General features: G+C 31.5%; 1 protein-coding gene across 1 annotated transcript in view; it reads right to left on the bottom strand.

Moving 5' to 3' along the window:
• Window positions 1–26,810, bottom strand: part of LOC139524734 (ATP-dependent DNA helicase Q4-like) — a 210,832-nt gene that overhangs the window by 125,591 nt on the left and 58,431 nt on the right. Inside the window, exon 15 of the mRNA XM_071319782.1 lies at window positions 10,234–10,505. Coding sequence (XP_071175883.1) covers window positions 10,234–10,505 — 272 coding nt within the window. The remainder of the gene's footprint in view (window positions 1–10,233; window positions 10,506–26,810) is intronic.

The raw sequence follows: 26,810 nt of genomic DNA, 5'->3' as shown, positions 1-26,810 counted from the left end.
ATTAAATGCTTGTAAATCTCTGTTACATGTGGTGCGCTTCTATTTAAATACCTTTCTGTTAATTAAGAAAGTGTAAAAACAGTTATTGAAATCCGGCTGAAAAAAGGGAAAACGAATAGTGACTATCTAACTTATTTTTCAAATATCGAATACACAAATAAATCTCTAACCATCCACGCTTACAATTTGTTTTTACTGACAGGTGTCTGCTGGCATTCGATTGGATATCAGTTTTATGTAGGCGTAACAATTCATCCCATTTATCCAATCAGCTGTCTTGTGTGCGATCTCATACGGTTCACATGGTCTAGTTTTTTATAATGATAGCGATAAAAATTATTCGTGCAGAATATACATACACTATAAAACAAAAATATCCTGTCCAAAAATGACTTACGAGACACCATATTAACCAAATAACTATTTAAAAAATTAGACAGCATACATGTAAAATATTATCATTCATAACAATTATTATTTAAAAGGGAAATATTATACTATTAGTATCATGGTCCCAGCATTTTAACAAATTTATCAAAACAGGACGTTGTTGCAATGGTGTGACTAGGACTTTACGGTGCGTCTAAAAATAACCTAGGCCGCCTCGGTGCACTATAAGCTCTCGAAACTGCACTAAGACCATGATGGAACACTATAGCGAACTTTCTATACTAATGAAATGTCCATGTGTGGAAAAAAGATCTTACTATACACTGTACGGACATTTAGACTTATTCACTAGCTGTGATATACAGTAGAAGATTTAGCAAGGATAGCAAGGATACAAAAATTACGATATTAATAACGCTAAAAATTAAAAGGAAAGTGTACGCTATGTCGCCCGGAATCCGACACTGACCTAGCAAATTACGACATAATTAAACAATTAGCAACTTTGTAAAAAAATATATAGAAAAAATGTCTTTTCTTTTCCTTAAACTGGGAATATTATGATAATCAGATAAAGGTAATGTCTGTCAAAAAACGTATTTTACGAAATAATTGAAATCGGATTTAGATTAGATTTGTGATCGTTGGAATTTAAATAATCTATCTCTTTATAATTACCTTTTTTAATCAAACGGAACACATACTATAGGAGATGTGGGATCTGTTTCAATTTGACAGCAACCAAACGACAAAAAATCATAAATGAACCAAGAGCGCATGTTTAGTCTTCAACAAGAAACAGGTGTCTACACAAAAGGTCTGACAGCGTGAAAGACCAAAACCACACTATTATAAGTCATGGTATTCGAAAGCAGGAGATTAGTACTCTATCAGACAAAACTGCAATCACGTTTACCAAATACTTAACCAACGCACCACAAACTAATACCTGCACCAAGTTAACGTATAATTGTGATATGAAGAGATGGCAGATACCCACAACCAACTTGGAACCACCACCAGACAGAAGGACAAATAAGCATTTAGAGGGCTGGCACCCCATATGGAATTTACTGACCCCATATATACCGTATTAGGTCACTAGCACACTGTGTCACTAATAATATTCAGTATGGTGATGCAGCATCTTACATCCTCTAACTTGGAAACTTGATGAACATTGAACATTCATATGTGTATATCAGTGCCTTGTACTTGTATGATATTTGTCTGTATTCATTCATTTATTTGGGGTACGTCTGAATACCGCTAATGACCTCCTGAGTGCACTCAGGACATACAATGTGCACTCAGGATCCTTCATATTCATCGTATTTGCAGGATGGATGCATATATTTGGTACACGCTGCTTATCTAAGAGTTAAATTTTGGTAGAATTTGAAATCGAACTAAGATAGATTTGTTAATTCTTTTGAAAAAATGACACCAATTACTGAGCCGTGAATTATCCAACCAAGCAGGAAAGTCCCTGAATCAACAAAATTGATCGGATTATCTTATTTTTGTTTATGAATTGTGTTGTTAGTACTGGTCCGGGAACACAATTATCCCCCTTCAATTTTCGTTGTCAATTTTCGTTCACAAATATAGTTCCCTTTAATTTCAGTATATTTTTTCTTAAATTTTTTTTTGCCTTTCCTTTCAATTTTTCTCAATTCAGAGTTTGAACTTTAAAAAAATGATTAAGTGTGTATTAATATAGTACATAATAGTATAGAATGTGAAAGCGATTCCTTTGATATAAAATTTGCAGCAATATTCCAGTATAAAATGTCTGTCTATCTGTAGCTACATCCAACACTTAACATGTCATGATATAATGATATTCGTCACAGATATCTCTTGAGCCGCAGAAATGACAAAGTCTGTCTTGAAAGGGGTTAGTTATTATAACTTTATGAAGTTAATCTCTTTTCATGCTTTTGGAGAGTTGTCTCATTGGCAATCAATACCACATCTCGATCTTTTTTTTATTTTTTTTTACATATATAAAGTTAGACTTCAATGCCCCCCCCCCATTTTTCTTGAAACTCCTCGTAGATTTATAATAGATAGCTTACATATAACATATGTTTTGATTACTAATAATAAAGATCTTATTTTAGTTTAAAAACTTTACGAATGCCCAGGAAAGATTAAGCGTGTTAGATTCGAAGTGATCAGACTACCGCTAGGCCATTTCAACTCAAAATATATAAAATATCGTTGCATCGGTAAAACTTTGAATCATTTTTGACAAAACTATTAGAATTTAAGACTGCTCTGCTTTTACAATAACTGTTTACTTGTTATCATTTCAATGAATATCGAGTAATATTTGTCGATGGACGGTTGTTGAGTTAATGCACGGTATTGTGATTTTTTTCACAATTGAATTTATAGAACCTTTTGTTAAGATTCATTGTCATATGTATCAAATCAAAATAGCTTTCTATTACCAGTTCCTTGGCGTTGCAACACCACTGCATGGTCATCCAATCAAAAAAGGAAAGTTATAATATTTATTTTATTAATAATATAATCTTTTATTCGTAAGCAATACAACTTACAGAAAACAATTATTACAAATATTCAATTACATCAGTGAAACATATTTACATTTAAACAATTAGTCAAATAATCATATAAGTATAGGTATACCATTATAACAGTACAGCAGAATAGGATCAAATGGATTTTTAGCATTAATGAATGAATTTAATTTCGTACCTTCTCAGTCAGAAATAAAAACTTCCCTTTAATTGGTTAGTTCCTTTACATTATGAACAGATACTGGTGAGAACCCAACCACTTTAAAAGGGGGTCCCAACCGAGCATAAAAAAGGGGCGAGTTCCAACTGTATATATATGCCCCCTTTCAAATGCATTGATCGTCTAAAAAGTTTAAGATTCGACGGTTTTCTCCAACAATATGGTTTGATAAATTTCTTTCGAAGTTCATTATACTTTTCACATACTAAAATAAAATGATATTCATCTTCAATTACTTGTTTATCACACCATATTACAAAATCTCGGATATCTCTCAATATTATAAAATCGACAAGTTTCTATATTCAAACAGTGAACAGACTGATTTATGCGGTATTTACAAATAAATGGTTTTATAAATATAATTTACAGCATGATCTAATACATCTATGCAACATACATTTAGGCGAGTCTTAAAAAAAATAGTACATTTCACTATTAAGGCAGCAACCATTTGATTTTCTTGGGGGGGGGGGGATTTTTTTTCCAAACATTTTTTTGGCGACAAATTTTTTTTCTTTCAATATTAGCATTACATATAGTGTCAGCTGAGGGTAAAACAAACATTTTTTTTCTCAGAGTCAAAAACAATTTTTTTTTTTCCAAAACTCGAAACAAACTTTTTTTTCCAAAAAAAAACATAGCCCCCCCCCCCTTTCCACCCCCAGAAAATCAAATGGTTGCTGCCTAAAGCTACCGTTTAATCTATCTTTGAATTCAATTAAAAACAAGTTCACATTTTTTTTTAACCCTAATGTAACCGTATGTTAAAGCGTTGTCATCCGTATCAATAAATTGTTTATCAAAATTGAAGTGCATGAGTATTATTAACGTCTGGGATGAGTGTGAGATTTCTCTGTTGATGGGAATGAACAAAATTTAGCTGAATTTGTATTATTCAAATTAATGAAAAGGCAAGCTAGTGTGTGTTTAAAATGATATTGTTGGAATGGATTTATAACATTAAAAGTGTGTGTAACTGATTTTAGGTTGACTTGGACTGCGAATTTGAAAATAATTTATTTGTGAAATCACATTCTTTAAGATGACATATTTTGTAAGTACGTTAACCTTTTATTCTAATTATAGTATCTTTGAAATGCATTTTATAGCTGACTATGCGGTATGTGCTTTGCTCATTGTTGACGGCCGTACGGTGACATATAGTTGTTAATGTCTGTGTAATTTTGGTCTCTTGTGGACAGTTGTCTCATTCGCAATCATACCACATCTTCTCTTGTATATTTATATAGCTGTTACTTACAACTGTCATGTGTACATGTTCCAGGCTCGTGCCGCTGAAAGAGGTCCCTTTTTAAGTTTGAAAATAGGTGAATAGGTCGGGAAAACTATCAGAAATATATATGATAAAAAAAACAGTAAAGTTCCTACTACTTTTTTGGTAAACTTTCTTGCTATTCCCGAATGTGTTTTTGTGATTTATGCAATTTTATTCATGGACTAGCTAGCATAAAGAATTACATGTACTTTAAATGTATAAAATAAATTTTTTCTACAATGATATATAATTAGGAATGGAAATTAAAAGCCTAATTCAAAAACATAAAAAGGATTTTTTTATTTGTATCTTTAAATATCCTCGAAAATAACTGCGTTTGAAAGCTTCTTTTAATATAATTTACACGTATATCGAAATGTGTTCATACCAATTGTCCCGCTTAATACCGAACCCGCGTAACCTTAAAAATTAAGACATTACACAATCAAAACATTACAATTTTGTTTATTACAGATATATTTTACCATATCCACGGTTGAATGCACAATATCCCCACCAAGAGAACCGTCTACGGTTAGAGGTGGGACGACAGCCTAGATGTCGTGTGCAAAAATAATAATCACTTGGTACGGTTTCAGCTTGCGTATTGTAATTTTAAATAGTATAGATCGATTCGTGTTTTAAAATCAAACAAACGCTACTGCTTGCACTGATGATCAAAAATTACTTTTATATATATATATATATAAACAATGTATTTGTTACATGTTATTGGTATTAAATTGTATATTTTGAAGATCATATTCCGTAATGTTATGCCCTGAATTCTATTCGATGTCTATAAAGCAAATAAAATCTATTTGTACTCGTAACAAGAAGGAGAAAAGATTGGGCTGCCTCTCTTCAATTTTGTCCAGTTACCAAAGTAAAATCAAAATTAAATTCTCCGACAATGCACATGTTGATATATTGTATATGTCATTCCAACACTTACACTTGTTCTTTTATTTGTGTGGCAAATTTAATGACCATTTTAATTCAAAGCTTGGATTTGCATCCTTCATTCTCCAGTACGTTTGAATTTCTACATACATCCAGTCAGTAATTAAAGTTGTGTGTTAAACGTCAATACGAAAGCAAACAATCCATAGTAAAAAAAGATATTTAGAGGGCACATATGTATCTTTCGTCTGACAGCACGTATACACCACAGTTATCGTAAATTATATAAACATATAAAAAAAAAATCGTTTTTTTTTTTTTTTTTAAGACAAAAAAGAGAAAAGAACTGATAAGTGCGGGTAATCCATGCGCCTTGCCTCCTTCATGTTTCGATATCTTAAAAATTAATTATTCTTTTATCTATTATAACACGTGAAAACTACACCGGTGAGTTCCATACATGTCATAAACTTACAGCTGGTCCTGAACATGCATGAAGTATTTGCCACTGGACTTTAAACAACAATCAATCACACTACAACTTATAGTATATATAGTTGTGAAATACAAAATGTATATTATAATGATACATTTAGATGAATAAATAGAATACAAATACACACTACTTTATATAACTGACACAATTTAAAGGAATACTCTCTAAACTATATAGAGAAGCGAAACGTTTCTTTTGAATACTAAACAAACTTCCTAACAGTACATGTTTTTTTAATGGTTTTACATGCGGCGCTCAAATATTTTGCATGGTCTTTTGGTATATGATATTGTAAGAACCTTTAACGTTTAATAGATTCACATTCGTTACTTTGCTCAATATAAAAAAATATAAGCATTAATTTATATTAAAAACTGAAGGTCAGACATCACTAATACGTGTTCATTCATTCTTTATTAAAGTTTAGACCTTTTTATCAAGAATGATGATGAGAGTAATTGTAAAATATAATAGGCATGTACTTTCTTACGTTATGGATCATTGATTTTGTTACCTGTTGACCCGGTTGATTACTAGCACGTGCCATTGAACTCGACCGTTTTAACTAAAACAGATTTTATTTCAAATCAACGCCATATATATATATATATATATATATATATATATATATATATATACTAAGTATTGTTAAAACTTGTGACACTTGAAGAAGGCTATTTGTTGAGCCGAAATATTTGTCAGCACGATTTAATAGCAACATTTTCCTATTATAACATCTTATATCAGTACCGTTGTGCAAATCTTTAGACTGATATATATATATATATATATATATATATATACAAAGTATATACAAAGTACTATATACATATTATATGGATAAGAAAATAAATATTATAAGGATATATTGTTTGAATGAAAATTTTTATACGGTGATATTTTAACACCGTCCCGACAGAGACTGAATGCAGTATATGATCAGGTTTCGGGATCCGGGAAGTCTTTTTTTCGAATTTCCGAATGTCGGGAATATTTTTGTCCAACTTTAATAGAGTAACTCGCACGAAAAAAAAATAAACATACCAAAAAAGCAACAGCTTCAACGGTAAACTAGGACATATATCAACAGAAAACGAATTAAAGAAACTGTCATGCATAAAACAAAAATATGCATGACTGTGTTAATTTGCCTCCGCTGCATTTCTGTGGATTGTCTCATTGGCAATCATACCACATCTCCTTAACTTTTTTAGGTTACGTTTAGGATTTTCATTTACTAATCTTCAAATACAAAAAAACATTTTTACCGGTGTTCACAACATTTCAAGGTTAAATTTATGGCATACATTCTGGTGTGTATACAATTACCGTACGTCCTTGCATTTAACTATCAATATATATTTATATAAACTAACATTTATTAAAAAATAAACAACATATATATATAGAAGAATAATTTATTAGTTTTTAACAAAACAAGAAAAGAAATAAAGAATTAACACAAGATTTAATCTTTTTTTTTTAATTAATCAAAATATACTTCAAATTCTAATAATAAAATACATATATACATGTATTAATCTAAAATGCATTATCGAGTAGAAGGGGCACAACTCGTGGTATCAAACCGGTATACTGAACGGATCAAAACAGGGTCTGAAAATTTTGAACGTTCTTTTGTATCCATGGTCTGTTTTGGTCTGACACGGTCTTAACGGGTCTAAACAACCCGCTAGACGATTCAGTCTTTTCCGTCTTGACACGCCTTAAAGAACTGATTTACCTGATGAGGCTATCGATCTGAACGGCGACTTAACTATCTGAAATATCTTGACGATTTTTTCTAGCGGTAAATCCAGTCAATCAAGATGTGATCAGACCAAAATGACCGTTTCAGACTGAAATCGTGCTACTAGTGACTAGTAGGAACCTACTTTTTTCTATCTAACGATTTCAAGCCTATGAATTTTTTAATTACAGCAGGTTTATTCAAACCTCTTTCCATCTTTTCTGAAAACAAAGTTATTGAAGACTTCTTTAAAACTCAATGCATATCACAATACAACTCCATCCAAAATGAATATGAATAATTGTTCTGAGCAATTCCCTAGCTGCAAATATTATGGCAATAAATCAGATCAGGATAACCTTCAATCATCATTACCTTCAGAAAACATCCATACTTTATTGCAGTAATATCATTAAGCAAAATTAATTTAGTTGCAAACATTATGATTTCAAAATATTTTTTATTTGAAATTTTCAAATAAAAATGTGTCTGAAATCATAATCATTTTTCGTGTCAATCAACTGTCCTTGATTACATTATGTATTGTTCTCTGTTATCTCTTGGATTTTTTTCTTACTGTATATACTCGTCTATCTAGTGCCATAGCATTTTATTTACATTTTTGCAAATACAATATTTATTCATTCATTCATTCATACATACTAATGCTATGCAACTAAAATGTCCATATGCCTGATTGTTTTCTTGTGCGTTAAGTTTGAAACAAAATACAAAAAAATTTAAAACTATGTTTATATATTATAAAAAATCAGATATTTCAATTTTTGTGGGATTAAATTAATGAGACTTTGTATTTTAAAGATTGTGTGCAGGTATGCCTCATATTATTTAAATATCCGAAAATGCATTATATAAATTATTTTTCACAATATTTACTAAATATAAACTACCAGAAAAACAAGAATGTGTTCATAGTACAATGATGTCCCCACTTGACCAAAAAACTGAACCTGAAGCTGGACAGACAGACGAACAGCAAAAGTACAGATGCACAGACTGTAAAACATGAAAGAAGAAATAAGAATGAAACAAAATTTAATTCTTGAGTGTGTACAGTTTTCTTTTGCAACTGATTCTAATAAAAAGCAAATTCATAAATACTGGTGACAAAGTTGTATGATTAGTTTGAAATCAATTGAAATATTGTACTTCAGAATGTATAATCATTTCCTATGAAAAGTAATGGAATAAACATGTCAACTTCAGATTCCAAAATATGTATTATCTTTACACAATAACAGAGTAATTTGTAAAGTTTAGATAAGTAAAAGACAGTACTGACATTAAGAGGTCTCAAAACACAAAAGATCCAATGCTCTCATTAGTCATATAAATTATTTTAATTACTACCAGGTGCTGATAATTCTATGTTTTGACATTACCTACTTTTTAATTGTCATATATTTTCCAGCTGATACACATAATTAATATGGCTTGATCTAATGAGAGCGCCATGGGAGCTATTGTTAATAGACCTCGTTATATTTGAATTTCCTGTAAAAGTTCTAATCTAATTTTTCCAGTGACATTAGCAACTCAAAGAAAGAATAGTGATAACCTGTACATGATGACTAAAAGCTGCATTATGAACTTAAGGGTTTGAATACAGAAGCCAGTTGATTTATATCCACAAATTTACATTGACACTTACCTTTACATTAAAATTAGGATTGAAGGCTAAATTAATGCTTTCATGTAAAAGACCTGGTATTTGTTGAATACAAAGTTAAATAAAGCATATTTATGGCCTTATCTGTTAATATCAAACAAATGGTACTTATAAAATATGGTGGTGAAAGTCAATCTTTATGTTTCATCAATTGCATAAAAGTGTATCCCTTTCTTCACTGAGTATACAACCTTTTAACTTCCAAAGCAGTATTTACTTAGATTTTATATAACAATATAATAATAGTGTTTGACAAAGTTTCTTGCATGTGATATTTTTTGCAATTCTAGGAACAATTGTTTACACGAGGGTATCACCAGCCCAGTAGTCAGCACTTCGGTGTTAACATGAATATCAATTATATGGTCATTTTTATAAAACTCCTGTTACAAAACTTTGAATTTTTCGAAAAAGCTAAGGATTTTCTTATCCCAGGAATAGATTACCTTAGTCGTATTTGGCACAAATTTTAGGAATTTTTAGTCCTCAATGCTCTTCAACTTTGTACTTGTTTGGCTTTATAACAATTTTGATCTGACAGTCACTGATGAGTCTTATGTAGACGAAACGCACGTTGGCGTATTTAATTATCATTCTGGTACCTTTGATAAAAATTAGAACAAGATCTAAACATAACACTGCTCAAATGTTGTCAAGCCTTTTATACAAAAATGTATTAAAAATGTCGTGTGTAGACATTACTCCAAAAGGAAGTTCTGAAAGTTTATGTAAGATCACTATTTCCTGGTTCTAATTATAATCTAATAGTTTAGGATGTAAACCCCAACCTATATAACATAAAAATTGCAGGACTGGTAAAATAGACCTGAGCAATTTAGTACTACTAAAATCTGTATCATAAGTTTATATTACATACATGTGAGTAATTAAACTGTCATGCGACAGAAAACCATTTGAGAAAGAAAAAAAACAGTGTATAAGCAAGAACTTACCTCTGAATCTAAAAACACATGGCAATGTGATGGCTTTCCATCTCTTCCAGCCCTGCCAATTTCCTGGACATAACTTTCAAAACTTTTGGGCATGTTGTAATGGATAACTCCTCGGACATTACTCTTATCCAAACCCATTCCAAATGCCACTGTAGCCACCACAACTCTTAGTCTACCAGACATAAAGGCATTCTGTACTCTCTTCCTAGCAGCTGCAGACAGCCCTGCATGGTAACTCTCAGCATCCCAATAATTATACTGTTTCTTCCCACCTATTGAGGAAACAATATATTTCAATTTTAACTTCAATTTTGGTTTTTGTCAGTATGCTTAAAATTTAAGTAAAGGTATGCAAAAATGTGCAGAGATAAACAGCTGATATCTGCAGAGTAAAATTTGGTTCATTACAATATAACTCAGCTGATATCTGTTTGTGGAATTCTAGGTCCAGTTATACAAAAAAAATGTACACTTTATCAAACACAGATTCTGTTTCTTATCAATTTTCAAATATGCCATTTATAAAATCATTAAAATAAAGCAAAGATAATTTATCATAGAAATTATATAAATACAACGTAATATTAAATTTCATCACAAGGTCATATGAAAATCCTATTAATGATTTATTTTAAGTTGTGTTTCTTGACAAACTATGATATGTATTTCTTAAAATAATAAATCTGCCAATATCTAATCAAGTTATATTATTAACTAGGATTGTTACTTCTTTTGGGTATTAGTGTCATCTCATAAATTACATTCAACAGTTCAAAAAAGGGCTTTTTATAAAAATAATTCCATTTCCTGTCATTAATCAGGAACCATGTTTGTGTTTGCCTGTATTGTAATGTATCAATTTTATTTTTTGGTTCATCAGGGAATTATGTGTTGATGGAATATCTTTTATAATCCCTAATTTTCTAGAACAATGTGATATTTTAAGCTTGACATATAAAGACATGGGTCTCTTGTTGAAGATTATACTGACCTCCAGGTGTCATCTTTTTGTTGGTTTTTTCTTGGTTACATACAGTATTTTTTTTTAAATATTCTGCATAGAGATAACTTAGCCAATATTATGAAAACAAATGACAAATCTGCAATCTCCTGCTATCTTATGGCTTAGTATAGACCACTGTTATTAAATCTTAATCAAAAGATGTCTGTGGTTCCTCACTTTACCTAATAAAAGGTTTTACTTTATCTTAAAATTTTCAGCTGACAAAAGGTTTCTATATATGACAGTTGTTAAACATTTGTTTGATCTGATAACTATTTGAGCTTTTGATTTTGCCATTTGATGAGGGACTTTCCATTTTGATTTTTCCTCAGCCTTCAGTAACTTTGTGAATTTACTTTTTTTTTTTTTATCATAACTCTTTATATTTCCATTCTAGAATTTTTCATTCTTTTGAAATTAACATAGTAAAAATTTCCCTGAATGGTTTACAACAAGGTATCTTTAAAGCTAAAATAATAATGAAAAAAGGCTAATCAGTCTAGTTTCTGGTCTGACAACTAATCCTACTAAATAGGGTCCTAAACTGGTAAGCATAGAAGTAAATTCAAAACTAACTAATTCGACTATGGTTAAACACTCCCTAAGTGACAGCTAGGTTACTTGCAGGAATAAATTATTATGAGTTATTCCAAATCCTATTAGTTATTACTTTGATTCTCTACTTTATGCAGTTCCCATGGGCAAACTATGATCTCTATTTCTTAAAAAATATGTAATCCAAAATAATTAATCAGCAAATATCTAATCAAAGTTTCATTATTAACTGAATAATAACATCTATTGGGTATAAGTGTCCTCCTATATATTGAGGAAGTTAAGCAACCAACAATCAAGCAATCCTATATATTGCAAAAATTATTTGTCGAAATGCGCATCTGGTGCAGAAAAATTGGTACCGTTAATGTTATTACTACCACTGGATCGATGCCTCTGCTGGTGGACTGTTAGTCCCCGAGGGTATCACCAGCCCAGTAGCCAGTACTCCGGTACTGGCATGAAAATACGGATTTTTTGTGTTATTAAATTTGCTGTTACAAAATGTTAAAAAATATTATAAATTAAGGAATGTATCTCCCTCGTGCAAAGCTCTGGTTCCTTTCACGGATTTGGCTATACTTTTTTGGAACTTTTGGATTATAGCTCTACATCTTTTATATAAGCTTTGGATTTTACATATTTTGGCCACGAGCATCACTGAAGAGACATTATTTGTCGAAATGCGCATCTGGTGCAGAAAAATTGGTACCGTTAATGTTATTACTACCACTGGATCGATGCCTCTGCTGGTGGACTGTTAGTCCCCGAGGGTATCACCAGCCCAGTAGCCAGTACTCCGGTACTGGCATGAAAATACGGATTTTTTGTGTTATTAAATTTGCTGTTACAAAATGTTAAAAAATATTATAAATTAAGGAATGTATCTCCCTCATGCAAAGCTCTGGTTCCTTTCACGGATTTGGCTATACTTTTTTGGAACTTTTGGATTATAGCTCTACATCTTTTATATAAGCTTTGGATTTTACATATTTTGGCCACGAGCATCACTGAAGAGACATTATTTGTCGAAATGCGCATCTGGTGCAGAAAAATTGGTACCGTTAATGTTATTACTACCACTGGATCGATGCCTCTGCTGGTGGACTGTTAGTCCCCGAGGGTATCACCAGCCCAGTAGCCAGTACTCCGGTACTGGCATGAAAATACGGATTTTTTTGTGTTATTAAATTTGCTGTTACAAAATGTTAAAAAATATTATAAATTAAGGAATGTATCTCCCTCGTGCAAAGCTCTGGTTCCTTTCACGGATTTGGCTATACTTTTTTGGAACTTTTGGATTATAGCTCTACATCTTTTATATAAGCTTTGGATTTTACATATTTTGGCCACGAGCATCACTGAAGAGACATTATTTGTCGAAATGCGCATCTGGTGCAGAAAAATTGGTACCGTTAATGTTATTGCAAACAACAGTTCAGAAAGGCCTTTATAAAAATAAATCCATTCCCTGTCATAAGTCAGGAACCATGTCGATGGTTGCCTGTGTTGTTATATCTCATATTATTTCCTGTTCTATCAGGGAATTTGGTATTGATTGCACATCTCTGATAACATTTTATTTCTAGTTTTTTTATAACAGGGAATATCATAGTCAGATATGTTGTATATGTCCTCCTCTTTGTTCAATGGTCAATACTGAAGAATACATGTTGGTGCGCATGTACATGTGATTGTTGAAATTTTATTTTAAGATTTTGTATTTCTGATTACTTTTGGTGTTCAGTTTCTACTTATGTGTTATAGTTCTCAAGATAATAGGCAAAAACATAATAAAGGGCTGCGCTTTAGCGCATGATACGCCCGTCATTTGAAAGACGACGGGCGTATAAAAATGGCAAAAAGACTACAATGACAATGAGGAGAAGCAAGAAGATAACAGGGAAAGTGAAGATGGTGAAAGTGACTCTACTGAAAGTTATGATCTAAATGAGGAAGTAGGTGATGAAAGTAAGGATTTCATTGACGACAGGCATATAAAAATGGCAAAAAAGACTACAATGACAATGAGGAGCAGCAAGAAGATAACAGGGAAAGTGAAGATGGTGAAAGTGACTCTACTGAAAGTTATGATCTAAATGAGGAAGTAGGTGATGAAGATAAAGATTTCATTGATGATGAGGAGGCCTCTTCTGAGAATGAAAATGAGAATTTTTCTGATGATGAGGACAGTGATTACAGTGAAGAAGACACTGATGATTAAACCTAGTTCAGCTTTTCAATATTAAGCATAAAAAACAAATATCATTAACATTGGCATATAACATAGAAGTCTTCAATTCAATATAAGGAAAGTGATATATGATTATGGGTTTTAGTAATTCTATGGCTGATTTCCAAATTTTATAGTAGTTTGAAAGAAGGTAATTTTCTTGGGGTATATTGCTCATAGTTAGATTCTGTTGAACACAGTAAGGAATCCATACTAAATTATACAAAGATGTATGCAAAAGTTGTTCAAATGGTGCTTAATATGGTGGATAATGATTATTACCTTTTTATTGTTTAGAATATTCACAAGATGATCATATTGATAAATGTTTAGGAGACTTGATTTCCTTATTTTTTTCATAAAATGACACCCTTTAACATTTAAGGAATATTTAGTCACATGTTAGGATTTTCATGTTGTCACTTGTTCACTTATTATGTGCTATTGTAGACTAGTTATGTTTTATAACATTTTTTATTGCGCTTAACCCTTCCACCGAAACCGAACTCTATTAAAAAGCTGCAATGCTAAGGTATCATTTGTGATTTCAGTTGCAACTAATTTTAACAAGAGTAAAACATCCTATATGCAAAAACATTATTTGATTTTTATCCATAGCTTAGATAGTAAAAATGTTATAATAAAATGATATATGCCTCAGGGAACAGTTAGTATCTCAGGGACTGATAATGTGCTTTCATCCTTGCAACCATTCAATAATAGTACAAACGTATAACATTCATGGAACCTGTTTTTTACAAGAAATTTAATGCTTTAAATTGAACTAAAGATTTTACAAATTTTATGTTTTCATCAGATTTTATTAAGTGTTATTTGTTACATCAATAGATATAAACAATTCACCAAAGTTTCATGGACATTGGTGAAAGCCTTTTTGAGTTATTGTCCGAAGTGTTAAAAATCCCCCTTTTTTTATGAATAAAGCCCCATTAATCCAAAACTTAAAAAATCTGAAATTTATAAAAATTGAAAGGGAGCTTACATCAATAAATATAAACAATTCACCAAAGTTTCATGGACATTGGTGAAAGCCTTTTTGAGTTATTGTCCTAAGTGTTGAAAATCCCCCCTTTTTTATGAATAAAGCCCCATAAATCCAAAACTTTTAAAATCTGAAATTAAAAAAAAAAAACGAAAGGAGCTTATGTCAATAGATATAAACAATTCACTTAAGTTTCTGTTTCATGGAAATTGGTGAAAGTGTTTTTTTTTAGTTATTGTCTGAAGTGTGGACGACAGACGGACAAACGGACGGACGGACAACGGTATACCATAATACGTCCCATCTAAAAGACGGACGTATAAAAATTAGTAAAAAAAACCAAATTGTCATCTACAATACTTAATGTTTGGCAGTTTTGGCAGTTTTGTAGTTCATGTATTGCTGATTAATTTTGCCTCAAATAGCAGATATGATATAATTTTTGAGTTATAAGCAAAAAACATGAAAATTAGCCACATATTTTCATCTTATGGTAATAACTTAAAAATCATCTAATAATGTTGGTGCAAACAGGAAGTTAATCTTGACATTCTTTACCATGTAATGTTCAATCAGATTTTTTCTCTGTCTAATAATTAAAGATGTGATGGCTAAAAGTTTCACAAAATCCCATTTAAGTTTGTCAAATTTATTAATGTTTGAAAAATTGTACGACTAAATCTACAAGTTAACTGCAAAAACAAATAAAGTTGATTTATCACCAAAATATCGAAAATTGATATAAAAATTTTGATATGGATTCTGTTGGTCTTTTGATCATAAATAGCTTCTGTCTATATGTTGTGTAAAATTCAATGAAGGTTTGACAAAGGTTATTGATGTCTAAATGGAACTTGAACCACACACTGAGCCTAAATGTCGAAGCCTACAAGGCTGATGTAATGTAGGATAGCTAAATGTCTAGCCCCACGACAACATGTCACAGACATGGTGATAAAAGGAGAGGAATAAATCTTGTTAAAATAAATGTATAGTGAGAAACAACACTAGAGAAGACATTCTAAAGGGATGATTATCATGAGAACTATTTAAAACTGATTGTCAGCGGAGTTGATATAATCCCTTCATCTAATTATGTGATCTAACAAACCTGACACGCTAATTAGACACTGGGAAGTGACATTTCTCAAACATCTCAGCTTTTGCATTTTAAAGTTTGGTACTCCTTTGGAAATGCCAATATAATGATCGATCTTGGCTAATTCTAAAAGCTTGATAAAAGGATATGTTTAATGCTAAAACAAATGTTTGGTACTTAAATCATTTTAATTACTTTTACCATGCAAAGCATAGACATGCAGTTTGCAGTTTATCAATTTCAATTCAAAGCTACATTTTCAATACTGGAGGTTTTCTTCTCCTGCTCAGAAGATCATTATTGGTTCAAATCATCTGATGCCATATCTTATAATTATCTAATTTCCCCACTTATCAGACTTCCTGTCTATTGAAAACATATCTTCAAAAGGAAATTAGAAATTGTCTTAGGTCAACCTACCTAAGATTTGTCCTCAGATGGCCTTGTCTATAATGTCAACTGTATTTAGTGATTATGACTTATAAATTCAAGTCTCATCTGTTTAATTGCTGTTTAGCTCATTTATCTTATATTTTGATCACTTTCAAGGCTTTATGGCATTATCATTGTATTAATTTCACCGCCAGTGGTCTTTGTCTATAATCTTCTCATCTAGATGAACAAACTTGTTTACACCTGATCAGACCAGTCTAGGCTACAGTTCTGTTGTTTAATTCAGTCAATAGCTGTACACCTTAGAGTTAACTGCTTTATATATACAGCCATTGCTCAATATTGAGAGGTGAAATTTGGTCAAACTATGACAAATCAAATACTAATATTCAGCCCTAATTAATCTAAATACTGTTCCTTTTCAAAAAAAGCTTTTCCCTTTCCATTTTATCAAGTTGTTACTCAAGATAATTTAACACATTTTTGAAACTTGATACCCTATGATGATTGTTGTCAAGTTGTCCCAATGGTTTCAGAGAAGATTTTATAAAAAGTTAACAGACAATGATGATGGATTAGGCATAAATAATATTATCCTAATCTAGAGTAATTTCTTGCAATTTGATTGGCTGATATTGTCCTAATAAATTTCAGTACAATTTTTTATTACGCCAATTGGAATTATCTCCCTTATTTATTACGTCAATTTGTAAAATAAAGGATTTAGTGCTCACATTATTATCAACCTAATTTTCCTGCTATAACCTATCTTGTAAATAAACTCCTGGGAAATACTGTGTAGCAATGCCATTGGTATCCATGTTTAAATTAAACATAAATCATAATTTAATAACAACTTTTATTTATATATATATATCACAATTATAATTTGGCCCTTGGGGAAACTACTCAGCTAAAAAATTTAATGTTTTGCTCCATGCCTAAACCAAGACCCTAGCTATGTGCATACTGAAAAGTAGCAAAGTATAGACCCCTGGCTTGACATCACACCAATCCAATTGAACGATGGTTCAAAATAAATGCACGAGGCTATCAGGAAGCCTATGAGGCTATCATTCCTAGAGGCTTTCATGCCTATGAGGCTATCATGCCTATCAGGCTATGAGGAAGCCTATAATGAGACAATGAGGAAGCCTATAAGGAAGTTATGAGGAAGCCTAGTAGTGTTGATGTTAAATTGGTGTTGGAATGAATTTGTATGAAATTTGACAGTTTATCCCAAGAAATTCTTGGGGGATGAGTGAAATTTTTGAAACAACCAGTGATAAAATTTCATAAATGAAATCTATAAACCGTGCTGAGATTGATTCCCCTGTCATGGCAATATTGAAGGCGAAAGGAGGGGTCGGTGGGAGGCAAGTTTTTAGCTTAAACACTATTAGAGCCAAGATTATTCTTATAACTGCTTAATCTGCATTTAAATAAATGAATACTCAAGGCAGCATACACAGGTTTTTAATACACAACTTCTTAATGGGATACTCGTAAGTGGGAGGAGTTACAACTACACCCAGATTAATGTATCAAGAAACAAAGGACAAAGGAAGCCAAATGCCACAAGTGGTCTAACCCGAATAATTCAGTCGTTATATTCCGCTGATCTACGAAGGCTACATTAACGCCTGAACGTCTTCCTCGATGAAGACCGTCAACCGGAAAATTCACACCGCTTTGCAATATGGGAATTTTGATTTAAATTGGCAGCTAAAGAAGGAGGAGTTCTGGATGTTAATTGATGATAAATGATGTAAACTGATGTTAATTAATTATTATCGGATTTGTGTTAATTGAACACACGTGTTTGGTAAGACAATTTCAAGAGAGTTGCGCAGACTCATATCCTGATTGCCGCTGATTGGCTCTCTCTCACAGAGAGCAGGCGACGCGGCCAATGATCACAAGGAGTTCAAGCCCTCGTGTGGGAGAAAATCGGACACGGAAAGGGCTTGAATTATTCGAGTTACAAGTGGTCACTAATTAACAAGACATGTATATTTTTATTGGAACTGATGTAATTATACCTTCTGCTAAGAACATGTGATAAACTTCACATCTAACTGATTGACATATGATAATAAATCTGTTTCATCTCAACAGCAAAGAAAATACACATTCTGGGAAAATCCTAAAATAATGACTACTGAGTAATTAAAATCAAACTATGTATAAACCTAACTTATATACCATATAAGTACCTAACATATTATCCAGTACATGAGACATAAATTGTTTATTTTAGACTTTTTATAATTTGGTTATACTATAAATCAAAAATTAGAATTTAAGTTGAATAACACAGTGTAGATACTATTCTGTACGCTATCCGGAAGTCGCGATTTTCGAAGCGAGAACTTTTTGGATCACATTTTAAATTTGATGGGTATACTGAATTAAACGGTAAGTTGATCATCTGTACATTGCTTAATGATTAATTCAGCCGACATAGATATTCTCAAATGGTTTAGAATTAAATTCCGCACATTCATTATTCGTATCTTTGCCTTAATCAAGAGATTTTCAAGTGCATCACTAAAAAAAATCCGTCGGCGAACCTAAAAACAATCTTTTTACCCTCTTAGTGTTCAAATTAACGTAATATCCAGACTTAATTAACTAAATGAAGTATATTTCAAGTGGTGGTAAAAGTTTCAACCAGATCTTTGAAGCCAGAAATAAGAAAATTACACTTGTTTGAATTTCTCACTGTAAGATCAGTCTCGCTTGTATATTTTAAAACTGTATGATCAGTCTTTATGTCACTGTATTCTAGTGGTGATTTCAAAGTTATTTACGATACATTAGAAGGTGGCATTTTTCTAAATAACACAAATATCTTTCAATACATTCACATCCTGAAACATATTTTAGCTTAATAGGGTGTACTCGACTTACTACATTAAGTATAAGGATGTTTAAATGTTGCTAAAATAAGAGACAGGTTTGATGTATACTAGTATATAAGTTTCAGAAATGTCCTCCGTTATACTTAAAATTGTACAAACACACAGATTTAGTTGTTATATAAAAATGCATGTATTTACACACATTCAAGGCCGTACTGTAGCCTATAATTGTTCACAGTTCCTTCACTTTGGTTAAGATGTAGAGCTGTCTCTTTGACACTCAATTGTATGTACCACTTTGTCAAGCGGGGGGTTAAAGTGATGAAGAAGTCCGTCTTTCCGTTCGTCCGTTCGACCGGTACAATATGTTTCGCCGGTTTTGCAAGCGCATCTCCTCATAAACCACTTTATATACATTGGGGGTTCCGGCCATTTTTAAATTAATAAATTTGGTGTATTTACTGTTTTCTGATTGGTTAAAATTATTAGTTTTATTTTCAATGTTGTCAATTTTGATGGCGACACGCCCACTCTGACGGTGTGTATTCATACGCCAACATGTGTGTACGTTGTTATTGATAATATAAATAATATAAAAAGTTCTTATTTTTGATAGAATTTTTTTTATAATGAATGGCAATAATTTATTTTGATTTTATTGAACCATAAAACTAATTTTTGACTCTTCACATTTTACATAATCCGCTTCGCGGATTATTCAATGTGAAGAGTCAAAAATTAGTTTTATGGTTCAATAAATTCAAAATAGATAATAGCCATTCATTAAATGGAGAGGGGTTCCAATCCAGGAGAAAAGGGGATTTCAAATATAATTTATTTATGTTCCCATACAAATGCATTGATAGTTAAAAAAAGGGTTTCAAACTGCCGGATCCCCCTTTTTTTTAATCCGTCACTGATATAACTATTAATTAATCTTATTCAGATTCCTTATCATAAATGATAATGACTGTATTGTGCACCGTCTATTTCGAATTTTAGTAAAAATCTTTTATGGGGTTACTTTATATAAGATACGGACTTCAACATTGCATTATATGGGGGCACCCATCAGGTATTTCCAACACCTCCTAAACCAATCATTAAAGTTTTCTGAAATTGCTCCATTTGTACTCGATTAATGCATTATGGACCTTCTATTTCTGTAAACTTACCAAAATTATATCACATGAATTAACCCCCTTCGCAAAGCTGTCTTTATCCATTTTTTGTTATTTTAAAAGCGACAAGCTTGATTTATGTTATCATCAATTGGTCAACGGAGGACAGTGTAAATAATCTTTAAAAATGTAATAGCTATAAACAGATAACTGTAACGATACACTATTACAAAGTCCACAAGCGAATCATGTATTACATTTTAGGCATTTGATTTTAAATAAGACTGATGTAACAAAAATACAATTATTTTGTCATCTAAAAAATTCATCAGAAATATATTTGTATTGTCTGATGAAAGTAATTTCACGTTATAGTTCCCTGGATAGTTCATAATATCACATATACACGTATATACCTTCAAATTGCTGTTGTTTTTTCTTCAAAATCACGACTGGTCATACAGTCAAAAAATCTGAAATAGCTTAGCCGGTTGGAAATCATCGCTTCGAAAATCGCGACTTCCGGATAGCGTACAGAATAGTATCTACACTGTGAATAAGGGAACATGGATTGGACAGCTTATGCCTTTTAATAAAATGGAAATTTACTGTTCCGATTAAGACTTACCACTTATTATTTTCAACATATCAAGAAATACAATTTATCTTTTTCCAAACACCCCCTTCTTTTAAAGCCTGCTGTTACAATTGTTGTAATATAGCATATTATTACATCTTGGGCTTCCTTTTCCATAGTTAATTATTGCATAATTGTCAACAAGGCAGCAATATAACTGTCATCAATCTGACAAATTAAAGATAATTTTAGCTGACAAACAATTATCTAAAGTTGGTAAACAACAAGTTTATCATCATGTCATATAATATTTTGACATTACAACACGAAAACATATATCCTCCATAAAGAAGATTGATTTCTATAAACAAAAAGGAAAGACTGTGCAAAATATTATTCTGTATGGTTCAATGGAATTAATTAAGTATTGAAAATACACAAGGATTTCCGTAACATTACATATTTAGTATTTGTTGATTTCTTTTTTATGTCTTGTGTGGGTGAAGTTTGCTGTCTCAAATGGACCCTTTTCTCTTCTTCTTAATCTTTTATTTTATTTCCAATTTTACCACCAGGAGGTTTGGCTAGCCATAAAACCAGGTTCAAGCCACCAAGCTTAAAATGTCCTGTACCTTATGACAGGAATATGGTAAATGTTCTTAAATAGTCTTTTCTATGTATGTTGGTGTTTTGTTTTTGTTGCAGGTCAGTGTTTCTGTTGTTCCATAGTTTTCCTCTTATAATTGATGTGTTTCTTAACACCTAACAGATCCATCAGCTTTGAAAAATATGTTCAGTAGAAGCTGTATTTTTTGTCCAATCAGTGTCCAGATACATTGACATATACAAAAGAGCAAACTTAGTTTCCTAAAAGTACATATGTACCTTCAGGTGACTACCTTAGATTTTTCTCATCTTCAACAAAGCAAGTTTGGTTTCAAAAACTAAATTCTTCTTAATCTCTTTGTAAAATTAAAATAGAATTATTGGAAGAAAATTCATTCACACCATGTGATAACAATGTGAAAATATCTTAAATTTCACAAACCGATTGGTTAAAAAAACGAATATCTCCTGTAGCTTTTAATTTAGGCTCAAAGTGAAAATATAAAAAAAATATAGAACAATTCATGAAAAAATATTTTGTTGATAAATGAAATGGATGTCTGAAGCACTTTTGTGGATTTACCTTCATAAGGAATGATAACCGAAACATTTGGAAGCCAGGATTTGTGAATACACTACAGCATTAGAGGCTAAAGAACCCCCCAAAAAACTAAATAGAATGCTATAAGTAGCCTACTTCATCTGAGGTCAACTTTGCCCAAGGGAGTTGGAACTTGGAACCTTAGATTCTTTAATAATAATTTATGAATTTATGAACAAATCATGTCAGTATGAAAGCACTGACTTATAATGAGTTAATGATAATGGATAAGGTGATGACATATCATTAATCAAAACCAATACATAATAGATCTGCAAATGTTATGTAATCAGGTAATACTTTTTGTGCAAATCTTGATAAAGTTTTATTTTCAGGTCATCTTTCTTTATTAGAACAATTTCTAGTGAGCCATATTCGAGTTAATAACTCTATTTAAGAATTACACATTCTGAAGGAGGTTACGATAAAGTCAATTAATCTGCACATTAATTATTCATTACAAAGACAGATGCAGTTTCATTAAACTGTTAATTCTCTGCGGAAAATTATATAACAGAAAGAAAATTGGTCTTCGTTTTTCAAGGATCTGTTATGCTTTTCCTTTGCGTTTCCCCCAAGCTATCAGCCTTATATAAGTGACAATTTCATTACATCTAAAGAAGTGACTATTTATAAGATGTCATTTCACATCAAATTATATTGATTATAAAATTACACTTTTAAGTAAGTTACATAACCATCAGCTTGAGGTTAATTATCTTTAGAAAGGATAAATTCTAGGTTATTACTGAAGATTTTGTAATCTTAATTAAGAAGGATTTCTTTCCGGATTTTAAAGATTTGTTTAACACTAAATTATATTTTGTGCTGACCTAGAAAGGCATTTTTGAAACACTAAAGAATATCATAATTTGTGATGACTTACCAATCTAACAAGACTTTTATTTGTAGTTCATTTGTACTGAATTATGATTTCTGCTGACATAAAATTCATAAGTCTTCTTTGTAACATTGAAGCATAATTTGTGCTCACCAATGAAATTCATAAGACTTTTTTGTAACACTAATTCTAATATGACGTGCTTCTTTTGCTTTGTGAATAAACCCATGCTCTAAATCCAATAAAATTTGTTTGCACATGTGTATATTGACTACTGCAGAATAATGAGTTTTATCAGATTGTCATGCATTTATTATATTTCATTAATTTAAAACATTTCCAAACTCTTAAATGATGCACATGTTATTACTAATTCATTTATTATGACTGTAATGTTTTTCAATTTGGAAATTGACATATTTGACCTAGATACGACAACCGTTCATGCTGGCTGTTTAAAACTCCCCCCTCTGAAAAATCCCATTGCCAGTCGTTTGCTGGTTTACAAACAAAAAAGGGAAATTCATGGAAGAGCTACACTTATAATAATCGGACATAGAAATTACCCTAATTGTCCCAATCAGAAACCAGCCTAAACCAACACCTGGGTATTCCAAAATCCAGCTTTAACAGACACATTTTCATGGTCCCCAAAATATGCATATCCTTGCAGAAAAAACATTAATATTTCAACACCCTGTGTAATCAGACATTTTTTCTGGTCCCCCAGTGTGTCTGATAACACAGGTTACACTGTATATCAAAGGTTTGTATCGTTAATGTGAAGTACTTTGTTCAAAACAAAATCAACATTGATTGCTTATTTTCTAAGGAGTTATGTCTCATGGATATGAACAATTGCGATGTTAGCATTTTCAAGCCACCTATCTTGTCAACTTTTTATAAAATTTACATCAAACGTTTATACCAGATTATTTCTTTTTCAGAGCACTATTCTTTTCTTGTTTTCTGTTGTTTCAAGTTGTTGTATCAATAAATTTTTATTCACATGATTTCCTGACCGATGACTTACTGAAAGGGCGACTATTTACGGGAAACTAACCCTCTGAAGATGTCAGTCTCTCCAAATATAGTTTTCAGATTCATCACAACAACTACCTGCTTACCTTATACTTTAAGGGGCAGAGTACCATTAGTGAGCAGTAGATTACTTGTTTGATTTGATTTGTCCAAGAAGAAGGTCGGAAAGCATCTATTTCCGGGTATAATCTTTCAGTCAGTTTAATTGAAGTCTGGAGCTGGCATGTCAGTTAATTGCTAGTAGTCTATTGTTATTTATGTGTTATTGTCATTTTGTTTATTTTCTTTGGTTACATCTTCTGACATCAGACTCGGACTTCTCTTGAACTGAATTTTAATGTGCGTATTGTTATGCGTTTACTTTTCTACATTGGCTAGAGGTATAGGGGGAGGGTTGAGATCTCACAAACATGTTTAACCCCGCCGCATTTTTGCGCCTGTCCCAAGTCAGGAGCCTCTGGCTTTTGTTAGTCTTGTATTATTTATAATTTTAGTTTCTTGTGTACAATTTGGAAATTAGTATGGCGTTCATTATCACTGAACTAGCATATATTTGTTTAGGGGCCAGCTGAAGGACGCCTCCGGGTGCTGGAATTTCTCGCTACATTGAAGACCTGTTGGTGACCTTCTGCTGTTGTTTTTTTCTATGGTCGGGTTGTTGTCTCTTTGGCATATTTCCCATTTCCATTCTCAATTTTATCCTCAATGCTCTTCAACTTTGTACTTGTTTGACTTTACAAATTATTTTATATGAGCGTCACTGATGAGTCTTATGTAGACGAAACGCAAGTCTGGCATTCTAAATTATAATCCTGGTACCTTTGATTACTAATTATAGAGATCCATTCTTGTTGGTTATGTCTATTTTTTGTTCTTGTTTTAATCTTTGACAAAATAAGGTATGAAATATAAAATAAGGTGATGAGTATAATTGCCAAAGAGACAATTACCCAACAAAGTCCAAATGACGTAGATGTAAGCAATTATAGGTCACCATATGACCTTCAACAATCATGTACTGTCCTTTAATTCAATTGTGTTGTGTTATGGTGATAAAAACTATAAAAGTGCATACCATTCTATAAAAGCATTAAAAATCCTTCCCATTAATTTTATTAGACCAGAGAATCTATATAGAATCTATAATTATAAACATTCATTTAACATCAAAACCTAAATGTTTCCTTTATTTCTAAGCCTTCTATTGTTACATGGCAATATATTTTTCCATTCTTGAGTCTATTAACGATAAATGTTAAATAAAATCAAACATTATAGCAAAATAATACTAAAAAGGACATAAAATGGTTTACAAAACACTGGAAGAAGACAGTAGAGCATTAAAATGAATGTCAAAGTAAAATTAATTTACAAGCACTGCAGGTTTATCAGTTAAAAGGTGAACAGTGATATATTTAAACAAAACAATGTACTTTTAATATAACATTAACTACAAGCATTGACCACATTGATCATTTTTTCCTTCCCATTTCAGGCTCAACAAATCTAAAATTGTTCATCCCTGTGTGAATTCTTCCCTGCACTAACTGTTTACATAACAAATTCTGGTGAACATAGACAGAATTGAGAGAAAAAATTGTGTTTTGTCGAGATAATTTGTTTTTTTATTGACTCAGTTGTTAATCTGTCTCTTAATAAAGAGTATTAAATAACTTGGACTCTTATCTAATAAATTCTTAGAATATCACAGTTGCTTGCTGCAGTGAATTCCTTTTGCCTAGCTTTATTGATAATTGGTTTTCGAAATACACTAAAAAAAACAGGGCATATTGAAAATTGTTAATTTTTATACAGTTATAAATAAAAATACATTCTAATATTTTTAAATTTTAAGTGCACCATTAGTTTATAACTTTTTATGTTTTTGGAATTCCCATCACATCAAAGTTTGATTACTAATTCCTCCAGACAATTCTCTCAGACTGAAGTGGTATAATTACTCTAGCTTTCCTAATACTTGTGAACCTTTCATTCAATTACAATAATGATTATATGATGATATAAGTGCATTCTATTGTAATATTACATCTACTTGAGACATAACTACCTTGACCCTTTAGTTTGAAGAACATGTGGTCTTACAAACACAAAACTACATTGCTTTTTCTTCTGAGTGCAGATAGTGCATAAAAACTTTAATTAAAAATTGAGTGTTTTTTTGTAACTTTATTGGTGTGTAAAAGTGTGGACCAAAGCACATTTTGTATTAAGTGCAATAGCTCTTCATACTAAAAATGTGAGAACGATCAATGCTTTTACAACACTATAAAATTACAAAAAGAAGCATTCAATTCTTATAATTACATTTTGATGCTACAAAATTAACCATTAAATTGTGAACTTATTGAAATTGTTCGTGTGTTTTCCTATGCATTGTTTAACTGTCAAAAGAAGCATGTTTTGTCATGAATGTTAAATTCAATTGAGAAATACAATTAAGGAATAACAGTACTGTAGTTGAAGAGTTGCCACCGTCAATTGTAGATTTGACGGTCGCAAATACAGTTTTACTGGCGACGCGTAGCGGAGACAGTAAAACAGAGATTTGCTACCGTCAAATCAAAATTGACAGTGGCAACTCTTCAACTACAGTAATGTTATTCCGATTCTAATGCATTA

Source organism: Mytilus edulis, chromosome 5 (genome assembly GCF_963676685.1).
Source record: "Mytilus edulis chromosome 5, xbMytEdul2.2, whole genome shotgun sequence".
NCBI lineage: Eukaryota > Metazoa > Mollusca > Bivalvia > Mytilida > Mytilidae > Mytilus > Mytilus edulis.
This window is presented reverse-complemented; position numbering and strand designations above follow the sequence as displayed.